Source organism: Puma concolor, chromosome A1 (genome assembly GCF_028749965.1).
Source record: "Puma concolor isolate L17-30 chromosome A1, mPumCon1.1.hap2, whole genome shotgun sequence".
Taxonomy (NCBI): domain Eukaryota; kingdom Metazoa; phylum Chordata; class Mammalia; order Carnivora; family Felidae; genus Puma; species Puma concolor.
This window is the reverse complement of record NC_141667.1, coordinates 225937401-225959661: the sequence shown is the minus strand read 5'-3', so window position 1 is coordinate 225959661 and position 22261 is coordinate 225937401. Positions and strand designations below refer to the sequence as shown.

The following is a 22261-nucleotide window of genomic DNA, read 5'->3' as shown; positions in this document are numbered from 1 at the left end:
CAATGCAAAACATAAGTGAAGTTTTCCAGTCTTGACTTTGTGAACTCCTCTAAAAAGTATACTTCATCTTTTTATCCCTGGGTTTACTCTAGCGCCCGGTCTCTAATGGGGCTTGGTTGGTGGTGGGAGGGAATGAATGATAGAAAGTGAAAGTAAAATGAAAGATCTAGATTGTCTTATGAATTCAGTTACAATTTCCAATTTGGTGCTTTGTAAAATGGTGACTCTGAATTTTATTGGGGAAGAATTCTGATTGTGTTGATTAAGCAATTCAGTTGACTGCTGTATTTGCATCAGAGAATCAAAATATTGTGATATTATCATGATAACTTGGCCAAAATCTTAGTCCCTAGTTTTTGTAGGTATTAGTGATAATTTATCTTTCTAATGCAAAACTCAGAAATGATTTTAATTTACATGGGAATTTTATGCAACTGTCTTTATCATTCGGTCCTCTTTTTCTGTGCACCAAATTACTTTATGGTTCATATATATTCTTGTATAGTTAATTTCATTATTCTAGCTTTATTGTTTACATCAATGACTTACATTACTTTGATACCCAAATTACATTTATTATTATTATTATTTTGCTATTTCGCACCATTAAAGCCAAAAGGGAGCATTTAAACAAATGGTCATTTTAATGATACCTACATACTAGCTTCAAATGTAGTGATTACTCTTCAGAAAATGGAAGATGAGATCATATTTCAGCAATCTTAGGCTTTTTAAAATAGCAATTGGATTTCATGAAGAAGGGTGCATTTGACATTTTTTTTTTTTCTATTTCTGGGTTTTAGCCTCCTCATAGCAGTTTTTATTCTTTATTGCTTCTCCATCTGACTCAGGAAGTTGGGAGAAATGTATGGAATTTAAATATTATTTGAGTTTTTTTTTTCTCCCCAAGCTTCAGAAGATCCTTGCTATGGTTTCTGGGTGACGAAGTCCGTGTTATCTCCTAAAAAAGATTTATCTTCCTTGTCACTCAGTTTCACTACTACCTGTATGTTTCCTTGTCAACAGTCCTCCTCCTCATCTCTCTCAAGATGACTTTTCCTCTGTAGATCTGTATATACGCTAAAGGACTTGGAAGAAAAGATCGGAAAAAAATAATACAGTTAAATATAAAACATAATATAAAATATTATTGCATAAAGCTTTTAGAAGAAAAAAAAGAGAAAATCTTTATGATCTATGCCTAGATAAAGAATTCTTAGAATTACCATAAAACATAAAGTTGAAAAGTTGGACTTAATCAATTATTTAAAAACTTTGCTCTGCAGAAAGCCCAAAGGATTAAGAGGATGAAAAGATGAGAGAAATTATTTGCAAAACACGTATCTGGCAAAAGACTAGTGTCTAGATAATAATAATTAAAAAAAAAACCTCTCAAGCTCAACATTAACAAATACACATATAAATAGCCTAAATAGAAAATGTACAAAAGACGAACAGAAATTTCATCAAGATACCATACAGATGGCAAATAAGCACAAGAAAAGGTGTTCAATAGCACTGGCCATCAAGGAAATGCAAATTAAAACCACAGTGAGATATCATTACACAGTGGATCAAATAAAAATTGGTGACAACACCAAATGCTAGCAAAAATACAGAGGAATTGACTCACTCATACATTGTTGGTGAGTATGTAAAGTGGTACACCCACACTGGGACACAGGTTGGCTGTCATTTTTATTTTTTTATTTTTTTTAACGTTTATTTATTTTTGAGACAGAGAGAGACAGAGCATGAACGGGGGAGGGGCAGAGAGAGAGGGAGACACAGAACCGGAAGCAGGCTCCAGGCTCTGAGCCATCAGCCCAGAGCCCGACGCGGGGCTCGAACTCACGGACCGCGAGATCGTGACCTGACTGAAGTCGGACGTTTAACCGACTGAGCCACCCAGGCGCCCGGGCTGTTTTTTTTATAAAATACGGCATGCAACTACCATACTGCCCAACTCTTACAGTCCTGGTCACAGAAAAACCTGTATATGAACGTTTATCACAGCGTAATTTGCAATGACCAAAGATGGGAAACAATAAAAAAAAATCCTTCAATGGGTCTAATGTTAACTTACGCTACATTTATATCATGCATAGGACTACATTGCATAGGACTCTGCAATATATAATGAACAAACTGTTGATAGATGTAACAACTTGGATGAATCTTCAGAGAGTTATCGTGAGTGAAAAACACTAATCCCCAATGTTACATACTGTATGATTCTACTTATATAGCAACCTTAAAATGACACAATTACAAAAATATAGGACAAACTAGTGGTTTTTCAGGAATTTGCGACTGGGGAGTATTAAGAGATGCATGTGGGTTAAAGGGAGGGCAGTATCAGGGATACTTGTGGCAATAGAAATGTTCTGTATCTTGACTATTGTATAGAACTCAGTACACACACAAGCCCACCCACACAAGTATAAGGAAAACTGCAGAAATCTGAATAAGATAGGTGGATTCTATGTCAATATTCTGCAATGTTGTACTCTGGTTTTGGAAGATGTTTCCATTGGGGGAAAGATGGGTAAATGGTACGTGAGATGCCCCTGTATTATTTCTTCCACTGCATATGAATTTATAATGAGGTAAAAATTAAAAAAAAAAACTTAATTAAAAAAACAGAAGAAATAACCATTCACTTAACATTTTATAATGCCTTTATTTCTCCTACATTTCTACTTTCCTGCTTGTTTGGTACTTCTAACTTTAGAAAGGTGATATAACATAGTCCAGTATTTTAGAGATAGATAGGACATTTCCATCAAGAAGTCTCAAATATCAGTAGATGAGGTCTAAACAAGTGAAATGCCCAATTTGCAGTCACTCAATAGCAGCAGTGAAAAGATATCAGTTTCCTGCCTTCCCTCAGACCACCAGGGCATTTTACATTCTGAATGCTGAAGCAACATGTTGTTATTTCATGGGAATAAATTAAACCTCTAAGTATATTGATGCCCTGAAAGGAAGTCAATGCAGTATCCTCTTATTCCCAGAGTGGGAAACACTGGCTTGTTATCTGCAGGCTCAGGAAAAGAAAATCTTTATGAAAAAACGTTTTAGGTAAAAGAATTAGACCTAAGGGGAACCATAAAAAAACAGATCAATTAGAATTAGTTAAAAGTGTGGATTAAAGAAAATTCTTTAAAGTAATAAAATTTTGGTCCAATTATGATCCAAGCCTAGAGGAATTTGCTAATGTTGGGAAAGAGAAATATTAAGTGTTAAATAGCTAAAGAAATCCAGAATGGCTGAGGTCTAGTGTGTATGAGAAAATGATGCTGGTCCCATAAAGTGGGGCCACTTTATGAAGGTCATACTATGGCAACTTTACTTAATCACAAGAAGAATAGCTCTGCAAGATAGTGAACAGAGGAGAGAAATGAGCATATTTGCCTTTCAGAAACACCTTGTTGTCTCTCCACACAACCTCATGTTTGATTCAATAAGTAGTTCTTCTACAGCTGTCTTAACAATACTGTATAAATCTATTTCAATAGGTAAAAACAATGAATGAAGAAAATTTTTTGAATGGGTTCAAATAGCTCTGCTATTTTAAATAGCTCTAGAAAAAGTCTTCCATGATGCTCTGGTAGTTAAAAAACAAGCAAGTCATTAAATTATAGGTATAGTATAAATTCCATTTTTGATAAAAACAATAAAAAACCATAACCTATACATATATTTACATATTTATTTATATTATAAATTTATATTAATATATTATTATATGTATAAATTTTAATATATATTAATATATTTGCAAAGGCAAGAAAAAATATGTAAAACAACAAATTAATAGCAGTGATTCCATTAGAAGATTAGGAATCAAGGAGAGACAGCAAATTTTAGTTGAACGAAAGCAATATTTTTTGAGTGGTTGAATACGTTTTACCTGTGAAATTCAAATGGTGGATATACATGAACTGAGTGAAACCAGTAGAGATGCTTCAGAGCATCACTGTCCAATAGAAATGTACTGCAAATTACAAATGTGAGTCACAGATGTATTTTTAATACTTTCTAGTAGCTACATTAAAAAGTAAAAAGCATGAAACTATTTTCGTTCATATATTTTATCCCAATGCATCCAAAATACTATCATTTCAACACATAACCAATGTAAATATTAATGAGATATTTTACATTGTTCTCATATTAAGTCTTTGAAATCCAGTGTGTATTTTATACTCATAGACCCATTTCAGGTGCTTAGTCGCCTTACATCAATAGTAGCTACCATATTGGACAGTGCAGCTCTAGAGGAAACTGATGGTTTTGCTCCTGGTAAATTTCACTGGCAGAGACAACGTCACTCTTTGTCAACTCACTGGGAGCATGACCATATTTGGCCCTGGTCTCATGATCTCAATCTTGGGTCACCTTCATATTTTCCAGCTCTATCATTTTTCAGTTGGGAAGGTTTAATTTTATTTTATACATTTTATTGTTGCTAATGTGTATATAGCATTATCACAAAATCTACAGTAGAAGTGAAAATGGCAAAGTGTATTTTTTAGAAAATGGTAAGAAACCAGTTTTGTTTTTTTTTAATCCGTAAACAAAATTTTGTTGGGAGAAAAGAGTAATATATTCCAAATTTTGGCTGTGGAAAATTTGAACAACTACAAAAATTTTCTACTGAAGGAGAGGGCAAAGAAGAAAAAATTCCACAAAAATAAAGATTCATTACCCAAAACATTTAGAACCTGATATCTCATCTGAATATCTAGATGAAGAGTTTTTCTTTAAGCTCCAACTCGACCACTTAATAGCAGGGTAAATCTGAATAACTGCCATAAACCCTTAAGTGCCCTTAACCTTTGTTTTTCCAGTGACCTATGGAGAACTTATTTAATAATGTTCCATTTTTTAAAAAGTCATGCGATAACACTATATAAACAAAGTTCATTGTAATTTATTGTGAAATAATTAAGATAAGATATTTGAAGTTGAATTTAAAGAGAGTTCCAGAGATTAACTTTTAAATGTAAATTACTGGGAGGTCTGAACTTTGGAAAATATAAGGCAAGGAAAAAAATGTAATAAGTTAAACAGAATAAATAATTTTCAAAATGGTGAAATATATTCATAAATTTGGCTTTTTAAAAATTTGAGTCATTGTAAACCTATTGACAGAGACACATGGATGGTTTTTGCTCAGTTGATTTTTAGGGATACAGTCTGAACTGTATAAATTGTTCTGCAAACACATGTACAAAAACTAAGAATGGGCAAAAGTCACGGAACTGGACAATCATTCGCTCAACTAAATCCCAGAATTAGTAAGGATTAGTGAATATTAGAAGAGTGCATCTTTATATCACTGGTTACCCATATTCCTTCTACACTGGCTGGAAAATTGATTGCTTCTTGGAGAATAATATGGCAAGTTTCTTTCTTTATACCCTAACAGTTACCCAAGGTATTTGTTAGGATTTGTGTGTTCGATTACTAAGGTATGTCCGTATCACTAAAGTTGCTATCTAGGTCAAGGCAAGAAAGTGGGTATGCTTTTGCAGTAGTTTAATTGCCAGCCAATAAATAAAATATCTAATTTAAGAAAATTTGATATACAAATATCCAACTTATGAAACAGTTACATTTTAGAGCATGATTATCACTTTGAAAAATAATTCATCATTTTACAAAATATTTCACTACCATGTTTTCTTTTTTTACGTAACCAGTTCCCTACTGCAGTTAATACAGATTTATTAACACAGATATTTTCAGGAAAACATCTATCACAAAGAGGTCCATCTTCATAGCATTTTTTTCTTGGAAATGGGTTTTCCAAAATACATGATAAGTGAAGTGCTGTGAGTATAACCTAGTTCTATTAGAGTTAACTGAATTTTCTAGACACCCTTCCACTTAACCCTGGCTATGAATAAATAAGTGAAGGTAAGCAACTAATAGCAAGGTCAACAGGACACAAAACATAAGAAACATTATTTATACAAGGTATGATATGAAACCTCTCTTTTGTGTTTAGGAGTTTATGTTCATAGAAATATGAATGGAAATGAAAAGAAAACCCCAAATTACTCATTTAGAGACTTCAAAAAATATCCTTCTATTTGAAATCCTGCTGTTTTATGTTTTCTCATTCTTTCCCTACTGTTCATCTTCATTAATGCTACCTAACATCACTGCATATTCAGAATAATGTTCACTTCTAGGACATATTGTACTAACAGTATTCAATATTTTGTTTAAACTCATAGATGCATCATCTGTCAGTGACATCTGACAGAGGGTTGTTAAAAACCATCATTTTTGGAACACTGCAAAGTGTGGTGTTACTGGCTCCAAGTAAGTCCCTCTGTTGTCACCATGTTTACCTTTAAAACATCAGCACCCTAACCCTTGATATAAATAAACTCCTGGGAAAATTTTGCTTCGTTTTGTTTTTATTGTTGTTGGTGTCATTTGAAGAAACAGAGGACATTTGAAATTAAATTCTGGTAAAGTATGTATAATGGTGATGTATACGATTTTTACTTTGGAAGAAACAACATTAACAACAGAAACAGAACAGAATCATTGGAACATACTCCAAATACTGAGAACAGGTCTATGTTTCTCTACAGAATATATGTCTGTCTGACTTAGAGCAGTTTGGGTGTTTCACTATCCCCAGGGCTTATTGTGAGTTCTAACACACTGGTTCTAACATAAATGAATGTGCTTGAGGCAATGAGAACATTCATTAGCCTTTTTGTGCTTCTCCAAACCTACCAGGCCCATTCCTATATCTCTCGGACAAAACCAGATTTGAGAAAGAGCAGTAAACTCAGTGCCTCCGGGTTGTGGCTTATTTGGAAACTAAAATCTAATATTCCAGGTTGAATTCTGATGTCCCATACCTAATATGTTTTTTTAAACTTACTAGATTCTATAATATAATTGAGTCTAATGAATCCAATATATCTTTAATTATATGCATTCCTCTTACTTTACGAGAGGAACACATTTATGGAGTAAACTACACACTCATTCTCTCTCAAAATGCACCATTTCAGAAGCAGCAATCAATAGTAAGCCCGATAGGTGCACATTTTTTGCTTGGTCTGTTTATGTTCGGAGAGGCAGTACATGTAGTGGTTAAAGGCTTGGCCCTGAAGGACCCGTCATAGCTCCATCACTAACTGTGAACCTTCGTTAGTGCTTGTCTCAGTTTCTTCAAATATAAAGTGGGCTAAGAACAGTAGCTACTTCACACCATTGTTGTAAGTAGTACATATGTGTAAATACACGTGTTGCATATAGAACGGTGGCTGGCATTGTTATTGCTGTTACTCCTTATTCTTGATGTATGGTAATCAGAAACTGGGGTGTTTTTTCAAAAATTTTTTCATGTTTATTTATTACTGAGAAACAGAGAGACAGAGCATGAACAGAGGGGAGGGGCAGAGAGAGGAGGAGATAAGGAATCTGAAACAGGTGCCAGGCTCCGAGCTGTCAGCACAGAGCCTGACACGGGGCTTGAACTCACAAACCGCGAGATTATGACCTGAGCCGAAGTCGGACGCTTAACCGACTTAGCCACCCAGCCGCCCCCAGACACTGGGTTTTGTAATAGTATGCAGTTTTGGGTCAATGTTAAATTATGTACCATTTGTCTAGTCTGTGGAGGTAATTTCTGAAGTAAAATGAACTCATCGTTTTTCTATTGATTTGAAATAAATGCTTACTGCATGTGGTGAAGGAACTTCTATTTCTATGGTGGCTTATATAGTCACAAGTTACATAATTTAAACTTTAAGAAGTTGCCAGTGCCTTTTCATATCAGGTGAAAACATTTTCTTTTTAGTGGTTCAGTGAATGAATATAAGATAAATTACTTTGAAAACAACAGAAGAAACAAGTAATTAAGAATGTTGTTCCTATGGGGAAAACTTAATATCTATATCTACTGCTAAAATTAATAATGATTTTCGGAAATCTTAATTTTAAAGAAATATGTACCAGTCACTGGAGGAAAGAAGAGGAAACCATTAGGTTTCCGTATTTTTCTTGAATTGGCAATAATATTGCACTAATTGAAATAGAATTTAACTTTGCTTAGATTTAGAGTTTAGAATGAATTTATGGATCCTATGAGAATGTAACATCTTGCTTTGTTTAAGGAGCATTACCTACTCTAATTTATTGTTATTCTTTTCTAGCACTGAGAAGTTTTGCCACATTTTGAAATTCTATTATTCATAAAGCCTCATATTTATACTGACTAGCAACTGAACCTGAAAAAGGTCATTTAAAAAAACCTGAAATAAAACTTTCTTCATGACAAAGTCTCATTAAAAATCATCAATCACCAATATTTATTAAGACAAACATTTATTTTACTTACTGAAATGAAAAAGTGGGCATCCTAGAACTCCAAAGTACACCTGCTTTTCATTTTAGGAGGGGGTTTGATCACGACTCCATGAAAAGAAGGCTTGCTTGCTTTAATCTGTGCTGTATTTACATGTTCAGAAATAATTTGGTAATATTTGTGTTTTAAAGCCAAATTGTAGGGCTGCCCGAAAAGTCCTTGATGTGTAACCATCTCTAGAGATCCCCCCAAATTATGAAAAGCTCTAATATTTCAGCTGCATTGTTTTTCTGCATATAAAAATACCTACTATAGGAGTCAACTACCACATGAAATAAGTTGCATTTGTTTTAGTTGAAAAAGAGAGCTAAAAATTTCCTGTGGATTATTGCAATAGTACAAGAATACAAGGTGCGTTTATTTATTAACCAAAAAAAAAAAAAAAAAAAAAAAAAAAAGGTAAAACAAATTGTGAAAGCAAAAGCTGGCTATGAAACCAGGGTTTTTGATAGCCTTTGCCTTATTTAAACAGGTTACACGTTAATATGCGACAGTTGATAAATGCTATGAGGTGGAAGTTAGCATTTGCTAATATACTTTAAACATCTCCCCCTACCCAGGGCACTATGGAAAATATGTATATGTATGATCAACGCTCCCTCCTTCAAGTATCACAATCTTGTGGTCACATAATCTTCGTGGGTGGCTGTGTCCGTGAGGTTTCCATCATAGTCTATACTGGAGTCCTCTTCCTTTGCGTGCTTCTCCTTTGGTATTATTGGAACAGTGTCCTCCACCACCACCTTCTCCGACTTGAAGGAACACACTCTCTTGCCCACCTGTAAACCCAGGGTGTCCGTATTCCTTTCTCGATGGTCTACTAAGATACACTGTTCACTGAGGCCAGGGATGTTCAAGTCACCCCGCGAAGCTAACCCTCGGGATTCCAGTTGAATATTCCTCTCCAGTGGTCTTTCGGCCTGCTGACGAGCAACTTCTTCTGAAACAGAGAAGATTTGGTTTGCATTTTGCTCAGCAGCGTTTTGTTTTGACCGTCTGTGAAATAACCCAAAGTTTTTGATATCGGTCACAAAGTTCACTTTTCTCTGCTTCTCTCTTGGGGGCTCTTGCACCACTAGGGCGGAGCCATTGCTGATGTTGTGTCTTTCGGAGGCAATCGCTGCCGATCGCGGGTGAATCAGGGTGGTTAAATCGAAAAGGCTGAAGTTCTTTTTCTTGTCTTTGCTACTGCCTTCGTTGTCACTCTTTTCATCCGAGTCCGCAGAGTTGGAGGACTCCTTTGTGGCCTGAGCCGACTGGACGGTTGAGAGCTTGCTTCCTCTTAGTAACCCCAGGACTTCAAAGCGGAAACTAGAAATGTCTTGCTTTAGTTCCTAAGTGAAATGTGAAATGAAGAAATTTAGTTTGTGACTTAAACAAACATGAGGGCTCATGGTGAGCACATTTCATATATGGCTCTGATGTGTTTTCAATCATTTTTTTTTAAAGTTTACTTATTTATTTTTGAGAGAGAGAGAGAAAGAATGAGCAGGGAAAGGACAGAGAGAGAGAGGGAGAGCGAGAATCCCAAGCAAGCTCTGTGGTGTCAGAGCAGAGCCCAGCAAGGGGCTCAATTCCATGAACCCTGTGAGATCACCACCTGAGCTGAAATCAAGAGTCCCAGGCTTAACCAACTGAGCTATCCAGGCACTCCTACTTGTTTTTAAGAGCCAGGATTCCATTTTTGCTGTGGTTCTGTTGAGAACTGCCTGTTCTGTCCCTGGCACTAGAGTCATTTTGATGCCTGCTAATTTCCCTGTTGGCAGTTATGTAGTAACAAGGAGACCTCCTGGGGTTGATGCAAAAGGAAACAAGAGTATATTGGATTTGTGGGACTATAGTTTCAAATGCTTCCTTTCTAAAATATTCACCTGCCTTCAGGTCACCTCTCATTCTCTCAGGGATGCATTTTTAAAAGGGTTCTCATGTTAGCATATCTTTCTGTCCAAAGGGATATCTAAAACAAAATAATTAAAGTGGTGTCTAGTGTTCCAAGAGTTGGCAGTTACCTTCAATTGTTTACTACCTTGGGGTTGCATTTACCTCAGCACCTGGGGCAGCTACTAAATCTTGAGAATTGCTTCAGATCAGACAGCATTTCTCAGATACATCCTCTACTCTTATCTTTTTGGACACTGAATTCTCAGTCCTACTCTTTTTGGATAACTGAGTTCTCAGTCCTAACCTGATGGTGGCCTTCCTGGTGGCTTCGTGCCTCCAACCTATCTCCTAAAGCACCAGGAATCATTTAACTACAAAGTGTGGATGTTGTGACTGTGAAGAACATTTGGGATCCTTTCAATCTGTGCTTTGCGTTTTGCAATTCATCTGTCTTCTTACCTAGCCAGCTGTTCATCTTTATTCTCTTGTCAAACCTGACATTCTCAGTTAAAGGATCTTCTTCAGGGTTTTTTTATTTGTTTGTTTTTGCCTATAAGACCCTATTGACTTCACTCATTCTTTCAAAACCTCTAAGAACTCAGGCAGAATAACAAAAACATTTTATACATGTGACTTGAGCATGCCCACATATACATATATATTTCATGTATTCCACCTATCTCCTCTGATGGAATAAAAAACACAAAAAACCTCAGGGAGAAAGACGAAGTTTGTAAGTTACAATTAAGCACAAACCTTCAATTTCCTGCTACCAAAGCTGTGCATAGGACAGAGAAGGTTTTTGTTGTTGTTTTTAACATGTTGGTTACTACATGTTTCAGGCTTAGAAATCAGACTGGAATTTCAAAAACTAAAGCTCACTCATTCGAATGTTGCTAGGATCAGCAAGTTAAAATGCCACAAGGCACTAGGATTTTCTCTGTCTCCAAGTCCCCTCCACATTTCAGATTTAATGTGCTTTAAATTTTTTTTAATGCTTATTTAGTTTTGAGAGAGGGAGACACATAGTGCGAGCAGGGGAGGGGCAGAGAGTGAGGGAGACACAGAATCTGAAGCAGGCTCCAGGCTCCGAGCTGTCAGCACAGAGCCCAAGGGCAGGGCTCGAACCTATAGACCGCAAGATCATGACCTGAGCTGAAGTCAGCTGCTTAAACAACTGAGCCATCTAGGTGCCCCAGATTTAATGTGCTTTAGAATAATGTATTTTGAAAGGAGATTTCACTGCTTAAAAAAAAAAGAAGCCTTGAATTTAAGAGAAGAAGGCACACAGGCTTGCTGAAACTCATGGCCAAGTTGCCAGTTCTGATAGTAAATGTGCTGCATCTGGTTCCCTGCTCTGCAGAACCTGCCCCCTGGTGATGAGGATGCAAATGGTTACCTTAAAGTTCTCTTCAGTCAGACCTTCTTCAGTTTTGGCATCTCTGATCATTGCGGCAACATACCTCTTCACCAGGTTCCGCATAACCTCCTGAGGCATGTCGAAACAACAGAACTGACATTCAGTGCATAAATAGGAATTCTCTCTTGAGTCCATTCTAAAGATGGGACAGTACTTCATTTTAATGCAAATTTCAAGATAGAATAGAATAACTTACTTGATACTGGTGATGTCTTCTCAAATTATCAGCAGCTCGCCTCTGAAAAGGAAAGAGGCATTTACTTTTCAGTGTGATATATTACCATTTTGGAAAATAATTGATTGTTCCTTTTTAAAAAAATTAATTTATTTGTTTTGAGAGAAAGAGAGGGAGCAGGGGAGGGGCAGAGAGTGAGGAAGAGAGAGAATCCCAAGCCCCACACTGTCAGTGCAAAGTCTGACACGGGGCTCGATCTCATGAACCATGAGATCATGACCTGAGCCAAGATGAAGAGTCAGTCGCTTAACCGACTGAGCCACCCAGGCACCCAATTCATTTTTCTTTTAATCGAGAATATATTTTTCCTCACTTCTCCAGAATGAACATTTTACTAGACAATGAACAATAGCTAGAGAGTGCCTCACATGAATCAAAAAGAATGAATGACACAAAACAACAAAGTGCAAGGTTATAATCCCTATGGCAGTTAACATATAGACCAAGTCAACAATGATGGGAAGGTTGTTCTTTTAAATATTTTAAATGTTTACTTATTTATTTTTGAGGGGGTGGGGAGGCAGAGAGAGCTGGAGACACAGAATCTAAAGCAGGATCCAGGCTCTGAACTGTCAGCACAGAGCCCAACATGGGCTGGAACCCATGAACCGTGAGATCATGACCTGAGCCGAAGTCAGATGCTTAACCAACTGAGCCACCCAGGCACCCCGGGAATGTTCTTTTAACAGAAGGTGATAGAAAATTAGATAATCATAGCTGATACTACCCCAGATCACTTGCAATAATTCCAAGAGATACAGATGAGACATATCAAATACAAAATAAATATCAAATAAAAATAAAAATTCAATAGAATAAAAAGCTTACATTATAATAATATATGGAGGTCTTCATAAATATCAACATAGCAAGTCTGAGAATTTAGCCATTACATGCAACATGTAATCAGAAACAATGTCAGACCACTACACCCCCAACACTAATTTCAATCAAATGTACATTAAGAAGGGACTGCTGCTTTAATTAGATAGTTAGATTTAAGAAAAAGTGGAAGATTCTGTTCAAACATAGGGTTCATAAATTCATCATTTTAAAAAGTAAATATGAGGGGCGCCTGGGTGGCGCAGTCGGTTAAGCGTCCGACTTCAGCCAGGTCACGATCTCGCGGTCCGGGAGTTCGAGCCCCGTGTCAGGCTCTGGGCTGATGGCTCAGAGCCTGGAGCCTGTTTCCGATTCTGTGTCTCCCTCTCTCTCTGCCCCTCTCCCGTTCATGCTCTGTCTCTCTCTGTCCCAAAAATAAATAAACATTGAAAAAAAAAATTAAAAAAAAAAAAAAAAGTAAATATGAGTCCCAGCTATCATTATAACAATATCAGAATGGTTTGGGGATGCAGCTGGGTTTAGCACAGAGCAGTGGTGCTGGAGTGCAGAATGGAGAGAGATGATGCCCAATGACTAAAAAAAAAAAAAGTCCATTATAAATTGAATAAAATAATAAATGACACTAATTGCATATTTGCAGATTTCACAAATATTTTAAAGATACCAGAAAAAAGCTATCAAAATTGTATTTTATGCATGTTGAATAATCAATATTTATTATTAAGGAAACCAAACAAACTTATCTAAAATAAAAATATTTGTGTAATAAAGGAATGAATTTGGTAGATTGTAAGAAAGCAAAGACATAACATATCTAGGGTTTAAACAAATCTTTTTATCTTGTTCCTTACTAAATACTTAATCATAGGCTGATAAAATAGAATTTTATAAAGAGTTAGGAATACATCACTGTGAAACGATATTAGGAAAAAATCAAACAATGCAAAAGAAACTTTTTTTTCTCTTTAGGGGAATAGGAGGAAATGGCATTTTCCCTGGCCAGGAGAATAGATTTGTTTTTCATGATTATTAGTGACTTTTAGGAGCAGTTGAGACAATGTTTAACTTCTTAAAAGCCACTAATTTATTTAAATACCATTCATTTTCAAATGAATCTTAAACAAGTTTTCAATATGATTATGGTATTCCTTAAAGACTGGGAAGTTTGAAATTCACTACGAAATTAGGATATCTTGGAAAAAAACAGCATGAGAAGGAATTTTATGACAGGGCCACAAGATGGAGGTATATGACTACCATTGAGACATAGTTTAGCTGAAATCCAAGACAAAAAGGACTTCCATAAGGAAAGGAGCCATCCAGATCTCCTTAAGTTTACCTCAAGTGGACACAAATACTAAAGCAAGATATACGCCAAGTTCTTTAACACTCTCACTATAGATATTGTACAGGAGATCTGCACTCCATGATTTTAGTAGATAGAAACTCTGAATTTAGTATAGAATTTAGTCAACTCAATTTTGATTATTTTGAGTTTCTATTGTATTTTGCTCTTCTGTTTTGGTCAAAAAAGTCAATAAAAAGTCGGCAGCAGATGGCGATCTGAAGTCATGATTTAACTTTAAATTTCCTTAATGAAAAATTAAAGAGTGACAGAATCAGAAAATTATGAGTAATAAGAGAAAATGATCACAATGCATCATAGTATTCAAAAGAGTACAAACTGTCTTTCCTTCAACAGAACCTAATTCATAAGCAGATCTCAAAATTTTAATACAAATATAAGAAGATCAAATATTACACTTCATTTATTTATTTACTTATTTATTTTTTGTGAGAGATCGAGCTCACCGCACATGTGGGGAAGAGAGGCAGACGGAAGGAGAGAATATTAAGCTCAGTGCAGAGCCTAATGCAAGACTCGATTCCATGACCCTGGGATCAAAGATTACACTTTAAAAACTAATTCCAGGTTTATTTTTTTTTTTTAGGGAAAAGGTTTTTAAAAAGCAAAATAGTCTCGCAGAAAGAGAGTACATAGAAAAAGTTTTCTATGATGAATTTTAGGAACTATTCAATATCCATAGCCCGTATCTGTATAAGTTAAAACAGTTAATTCTTTCTGCTCCACTTTTCTTCAACACCTACGTTGTAATACATGTCAGTTGAACTTCAGTATCCTAGGAAAATAAGAATGGATGAAGCTAAACATCTTCTGAATACCGAAACAAATGAATGCAATACATTCGCCAATGATGACCACTACATAATGCAGCTCAGATCTCTCTCATGTCTGTCTGTCTGTCTATCTATCTATCTATTTATTTATTTACTTTAAAATGTTTATTTAATTATTTTTGAGAGAGAGAGCACGAGTAGGGAGGGGCAGAGAGAGAAGAGACAGAGAATCCCAAGCAGGCTCTGTCCTGGTAGCACAGAGTCGGATGCAGAGCTGGAACTCACGAACCGTGAGGTTGTGACCTGAGCTGAAATCAAGAGTTGGATTAACTGACTGAGCCACACAGGCACCCCTCTCATGTCTATTTAATCTCTCCTTTTCTGGCTAGCACCACAGACATTGTAGACTATCACTATTATGCCTCCCTGTTTCTACTTTCTTACTTTCTGGCAGCTGGTGGAGTATCACTTTAAGAACATGTACTCAGGGATCACACTTGGGTTTAAAGGTGACTGAACCTAAATAAGGAATTTATCTCTGAGGTCCTCTCCCATCCCCATATTTTTATTCTCTAAGGTAAAGATAAACTCACTGGATGGTTTTGAAGATTAAATTAGGTAAGAGATTGAAGACATCTATCACTGACTAATGTTAAATGGTTCCCATCCTTTTTCCATTTTTTCCCCTTTCAAATTAATAACATGATTTAACACAGTTTTTAAAAAATATTCTTGGGGCGCCTGAGTGGCGCAGTCGGTTAAGCGTCCGACTTCAGCCAGGTCACGATCTCGCGGTCCGTGAGTTCGAGCCCCGCGTCGGGCTCTGGGCTGATGGCTCGGAGCCTGGAGCCTGTTTCCGATTCTGTGTCTCCCTCTCTCTCTGCCCCTCCCCCGTTCATGCTCTGTCTCTCTCTGTCCCAAAAAATAAATAAATGTTGAAAAAAAAATTAAAAAAAAAAAATAAAATAAATAAATAAATAAATAAAAAATATTCTTGATTCACAAAACTTGTGGATAATTTGACATATATCAGGATTACCCCAGAGGAAGTAAAAGAGGATGTAATTGTTTCTTTTTGTGTGATTTGCATGACATTTCATGCTTGAGGAGCATTTTATTTAGGTAAAGAGTTGAATGCTTTTAACCTAGGCAATAGAGGTTTGAAAGTAAGAAATTTGCATTTAAGTAACAGGGTGAGGAGATAGTTTTAGTAAATATGGGTAGATGTGACACAAGTTCTGTATGCAGTAATTTTTGTTTTATTAAGACTCTTTTTTTTAGAGCAATTTAAGCTTCACAGAAAAATTGGCAAGTTATAATTGATTAATCTACACTGATACATTATAATCACCTAAAGTCTGTGGTTTGCATTACTGTTTACTCTTGGTGTTGTAAATTTTACAGGTTTGGACAAATGTATAATGACATATATCTATCATTATAATTTCATACAGAGTATTTTAACTATCCTAAAAATCTTCTGTTCTTTGACTGTTTATCCCTCCCTCCCCTGATCCCACCACTTCAGCTTTGTAACTATGAATCTTTTTACTATCTCCATAATTTTGCTTCTTCCAGAATATAAAATATAGTTAGAATCATACTGTATATAGCTTCTTCAGGTTGGCTGTTTCATTTGGTAATACTTAAGGTTTCTCTAAGTCCTTGCATGCCTTGATAGGTCATTTCTTTTATTACTGAATAAATAATATTCAAGTGTCTGGATATACCATAGCTTCTTTATCCATTCACCTACTGAGGGAAATCTTGGCTGCTTCCAAGTTTGGGCAATTATGAATAAAGTTGCTGTAAACATTCTTGTGCAAATTTGGTGTGAACATACCAAATTTTCTTTTTTTTTTAAATAAAAAAAATTAATGTTTGTTTTTGGTAGGCAGAGAGAGAGAGATAGAGAGAGAGAGAGATGGAGAATGAGTGGCAGAGGGGTAGAGAGAGAGGGAGACACAGAACCTGAAGCAGGCTCCAGGCTCTGAGCTGTCAGCACAGAGCCGGATGAGGGGCTTGAACCACGAACATGGGATCATGACCTGAGCCGAAGTGGGTGCTTAATTGACTGAGCCACCCAGGTGCCCCTGGAAATAAGTTTTCACTTATTTCACTCATTTCACTCCTTTGTCAAGGAGTGAGACTGCTGGATTGTATGGTAAGAATATGTTTAGTTTTGTAAGAAACCATCAAACTATCTTCCAAAGTAACCTACCCTTTTGCATTCCCACCAGCAATGAATGGGAGTTCCTGTTGCTTCGCATCCTTACTAGCATTTGCTGTTGTCGGTGGTCTAGTTTTTAGGCAATCCAATAGGTGTGGAGCACTGGTCAGTCATCTTTTTTGAGGTTCTGAAAGTTTCATGAACATCTCTGCATAATATTGGATTTTTGCTGTGACCTCCATGAATTTTCCTTTGTGGGTTTCTATTTCATGAATCTTAGCTTCTAGGTCCAATTTAAGATCTATTTATTAAGTGGTTGCAGGTACGTGGAAGAGGCTGCAGAAACCAGAGATAAATAAAACACACCTTTTGCCCTTAAACGGCTTGTTGTCTGCTAGGTGGATGCCAAGAATCTCTAGAGATGAAGGTAGAATACAAGCACCAACGTGGGGGTGGGGGTGGCGTCTTAATGTTATTTGAGTCCAGGGAAGGAACAAGTAATATTGGGCAAAGCGGCGTTCAAACAGGGAAGGGGATTTCAGACTGGATGAGAAAGAATCATGGAACTTTAACAGTCAGATGCACAGACATTCAGGTATGCAGAAAACTGGAATACAGCGAGCAAATATGCTAGTGCTGGTGCTGGTGGGTGAGAGACACGGGAAGGCAACTTCCACCAGGACAGCGGCAGTGTGCTCTGATAATAGGAATATATGGATTAGATCATGTTGGAGAGTTAGCAGGGGTTTTTTATGCAGCATTTTAGAAGGCACGGCGAATTCAGTGGTTGGTAGCACCTGGCTTTTTGACTACTTGAGTGACTTGTGAAGAAAGTTGAACTTCCATTATAATTACCTGGCAGCAGTATGTTTTTCTAAATTTTTTTAATGTTTAACTACTTTTGAGAGAGACAGAGACAGAGTGTGAGTGGGCGAAGGGAAGAGAGAGGGAGACACAGAATCGGAAGCAGACTCCAAGGCTCTGAGCTGTCAGCATGGAGCCCCACTCGGGGCTCGAGCCCACGAATTGTGAGATCATGTCCTGAGCCACAGTTGGATGCCTAACCGGCTGAGCCACTCAGGCACCCCCCTGGCAGCAATATGAAGTAGGAAAGATGAGTAGGAGAGAATCAGTAGATATTAGTGGGGATGCTATTACCAGAATGTAACTGAAGAGTAACTGGGTGTGAGCTAAAATGGTTCGCAGTGTGAATGGGAAGGAGGGGGCAGCAAGAATCACAAGGAGATAGAGAATGTTGAAAGGGAACAGAAGCCAGGGGGGTTGGCAGCTGGGGTGGGAGCATGATGACAAAGATTTTTAGCCTAGTTGCTGAGATGTTGGTGCTATTAAAAAATGCCAGTGGGGTCTCTTGGGTGGCTCAGTCGGTTAAGCATCAGACTTTTGGTTTCCGCTTAGGTCCTGATCTCATGATCTCACGGTTTGTGAGTTTGAGCCCTGCATTGGACTTCACGCTGACATTGTAGAGCCTGCTTGGGATTCTCTCTCCCTCTCTCCCTCTCGCTCTTCCCTCGCCCTGCTTATGCTCTCTCATTCTCTTAAAATAAACTTAAAAAAATAAATTTCAATACCTGACAATTAACACATAGGATTAAGAACAGACGTATTATTTCTTAGAACCAAAGAGCTTGTCTAGTCTCATGGCCTCATTTATAAGTAAGGAGACCAAGGCCCACAGAGTCGAGAGAGTGACTAAATACCACGGTGCTGGCTCTAGAATCCCCAGCTAGAACTCATTCTCTACACTCTGCTCTCCATCAACTAGACACTAAGAGACATTTCAACACATCTGCTATGTATTCTATAGTTTTGCCTCCCTCTCCCAATACATCTTAACTTGAGGGTCAGCACCATTAACACACTGGATCCATATTTACTTGAACAAAAATCAGTAACCACAGAATGCATGGTATATGTTGTATTAGTTTCTTAGGGCTGCCATACAAAGTGTCACAATCTGTGTGGCTTAAGCCAACAGAAATTGATGATCTCACCATTCTGGAGGCAAGAAGTCACAAGTCAAGAGGGAAATGTTCCCTCTGAGGCAGGGTAGAAGAAAGGAAGTTTCTTCTTCCCAGCTTTTCATGGTGACTATCAATCCTTGATGCTCGTTGGTTTGCAGCTGGATAATCCCAATCTCTGCCTCTGTCTTCACAAGGTGTTTTCTGCCTGTGTCTCTGTGTCTTCACATGGTTATGTTCTTATAAGGACTCTACTGCAATATGACCTCCTCTTAACCTGACTAATTACATCAGCAATGACACTATTTCCAAATAAAGTCGCATTCTGAGGAAGTGGAGTTTAGGACTTCAACGTATCTGTTTTTGCGGGGGGGGGGGGTACACAATTCAACACATAATATATGTACTCTTTGCAATAAACATAATGATAATTTGGGCAATTAGTGGTATTATTAAATACTATACAGTAGAATTATCATCAATAATACCTAGCACGTTTGCTAGGTTTTTGTTGGGTAAAGATCAGCTGAGTTTCAAAGGAATTTACTCTCACAGGGGAAGGTATCACATCTTATAATGATCACTGGAGATGACGGAGAACAGAACTGACCAATCTGTGTTCATAAAAACAATGCAGTATGTTGGAGAAAGATGTACATTTTAAGTTAGCGGTTTTCTCTGCAAATTATGTCAGGAATCTAGCGCCACTTACAGGATGTACCTTGGCAGGGTGGCTTTCCACGTGGGTGCCCAAGGCACACCTGTGCGCCACATCAGCATAACTCACAGTTTGCGGGTTCCTCTTGATTTGTTAGGACAAGATAAAGGCAGGATGTGGATCACAGAACTAATGATAAAGGAAAAGACCAAAGAAACCGCTGCTGCTGTGAGGGCACCCCTCATGTCCATAGACGTGTCAGGTCAGGTTGCCTTAGAGCAGGAAGGGTTTTGCAGTCGTGAAAGAAAGGGCTCTGGGGAATCAACTGTGACATTTTCTCGCTCTTTATCTCTAGTTCTCTCCACACCCATGTGGAGTGTCAGGCTCACTTCGTGTAGCTGGTTCCCTGCAGTCAATTGTCAGTGCTGCTCTCTCTCATTTCCACCCTGGTTTTGGTCTATCACTGATTTCAAGCCCATGAATTATGCCTTTTATTCTTTGCTCTGCTTGGTGAATCCCTTAGGGGATGCAGCATGCTGTGCTCTTTTCCTTTTAAAAATGAGTAAAAAGACAAGGGGCTATTCTAAGATGTGATCCCTTTTTAAAAATTACATTTTGGCTCATTTACAGAGGGAGCTACATATTATTCTCTATAAGCACACTTTCTATGCATATGAAAATAAACATTATAACATGCTTGAATGTCACCTTGTGAAACCAAATATTTAGAGTTTTACTCTTGAAGTACCAAGAATATCAAGCAATTCATTCGTCTACATCCCTACCTGGGAAAGAAAACTTAATTAATGGGCCCCACCAGCAGATTTTACAGCAGTAAATTGGGGGTTGAGAGAGACTCACGGATGAATGCTATCTGATCTGTAAGATTTGTAGTTAGGACTACTAAAAGTCATGAAGAATAAGGGGCAATACCTTCTGATAAAAATACAGTCTGAAAAGCATGTACTATTAGCATTTGTCCTCCAGTGATGTAGCTGCTGCTAATCCATTCACTGTTTTCTAATTCTTTGGCAGTGACATAACTGAGTGTATTTCTGTGGCAACTGGTCAAGCATGAGTATTCCGTCTGTGGTCCTAGAGCTGAATGATGCTAAATGACCCTAACAGACATTGTGTTTCAGGTTTTCCTCACTATGTTGTGCTCAAGAGAAAACCAGAAAGTGGAAAACAAATCCAAGCAAGTTAAAATCACTCTTTATAATTCTGTCAAAAGGCTTCACATGTCTTAGTCTGACATCTTGACCTATTAACGTAAGCATTCCATTTTAGAAACCTGGTCTATGGCATTGAAATGTTTCATATTAATTAAACACTTTGGCTGTGACATCTGTTTACTTTAATTAAATGATCTGGACCCCTTCAGCAATGAGGACAAAAGTTGCTTTTGTTTTTGTCTAAAAAGCTGTGCTAGATACCAATGCTTTCCCTAACAGGAGTTTCTCGTTCTCCTCCTCCCCCTCCTCCCCCTCCCCCCTCCTCCCCCTCCCCCTCCTCCTCCTCCTCCTCCTCCTCCCCCTCCTCCTCCTCCCTCTTTTTCTTTTAATCTGTTTTAATGTTTATTTATTCTCTAGAGAGAGAGAGAGAGAGAGAGAGAGAGAGAGACAGAGCACAAGTGGGGGAAGGGCAGAGAGAGAGGAAGATACAGAATCCAAAGCAGGTTCCAGGCTCTGAGGTGTTAGCACAGAGCCCGATGTGGGGCTCGAACTCACGAACTGTGACATCATGGCCTGAGCTGAAGTCAGTAGTTTAACTGACTGAGCCACCCAGGCACCCCTCTTTAACGGGAGTTTCTAATTAAAGTTACAAGGAAATGCTTATTAAAATAGAGATTCCTGATGATTTTAGCACTCACAAAAGTCTAAGAACTGGTGTTTTAATATGGAGAAGGGTATTTGCTGATAAAATGGGGTTAAGCTAAAAATTAGGTAAGTAGTAATACGAAAAACCAAAAGCTACAGCATGTTTCACATTTTATTGACTCCTCAATAGGCTGCCCCCTTTGGTAGGATTTCATAATTTCCCAGAGACAAGCCATTTTTCAATAATGGGTTTTCTTCCTCCAATAAAGGTTTTGCTCAATAAAGTTATTTCTGCTTCATTTATGTTTCCTGCAAAGAGCATTCCAAATGAAAGGTTAATTTATTTGGAACTCCCAATCACCCATAAGAGGAAGTCCAAAGTTAAAAAAAAGAAGTTAATGAGTTTTCAGCACTAGTTCTGTCGTTATTACCCGGAAACCATAACTACTAGATAAGATCACCGATGATGGGCTCCTGGAGAGTGGCCAGTGCAGCTATGCTGAAGAGTGCTCGCTTTCAGGCTCTGCCTGGGCATGTGAAGGGAATGAGCACCAGTGTGACATTCAGGCAGCTGCTGGGTGACAAGAGTAGGTAAGTGAGTCACAAGTTGGGAAGGTTAGAGAAAATGCCTCAAAGAATGTGTAAGCTCTGCCACCAGTTGAGCTTCAGATTTCTGTCTCAAAAATGTGGCCTAAATATAAGCAAGTTG

The 22261-nt window shown here is 37.6% G+C and overlaps 1 protein-coding gene across 7 annotated transcripts in view; it reads right to left on the bottom strand.

Annotated features, from left to right (window-relative positions):
* Positions 1 to 2663: 2663 nt before the first annotated feature.
* Positions 2664 to 22261, bottom strand: part of TRPC4 (transient receptor potential cation channel subfamily C member 4) — a 209693-nt gene continuing 190095 nt past the window's right edge. For all 7 annotated transcript variants that reach the window (XM_086713221.1, XM_086713218.1, XM_086713205.1 and 4 more), the window contains 3 exons: positions 11905 to 11946; positions 11688 to 11777; positions 2664 to 9741 (listed from right to left, as the gene is read on the bottom strand). In XM_086713221.1, coding sequence (XP_086569347.1) covers positions 9019 to 9741; positions 11688 to 11777; positions 11905 to 11946 — 855 coding nt within the window. In that variant the 3' untranslated portion in view covers positions 2664 to 9018. The remainder of the gene's footprint in view (positions 9742 to 11687; positions 11778 to 11904; positions 11947 to 22261) is intronic.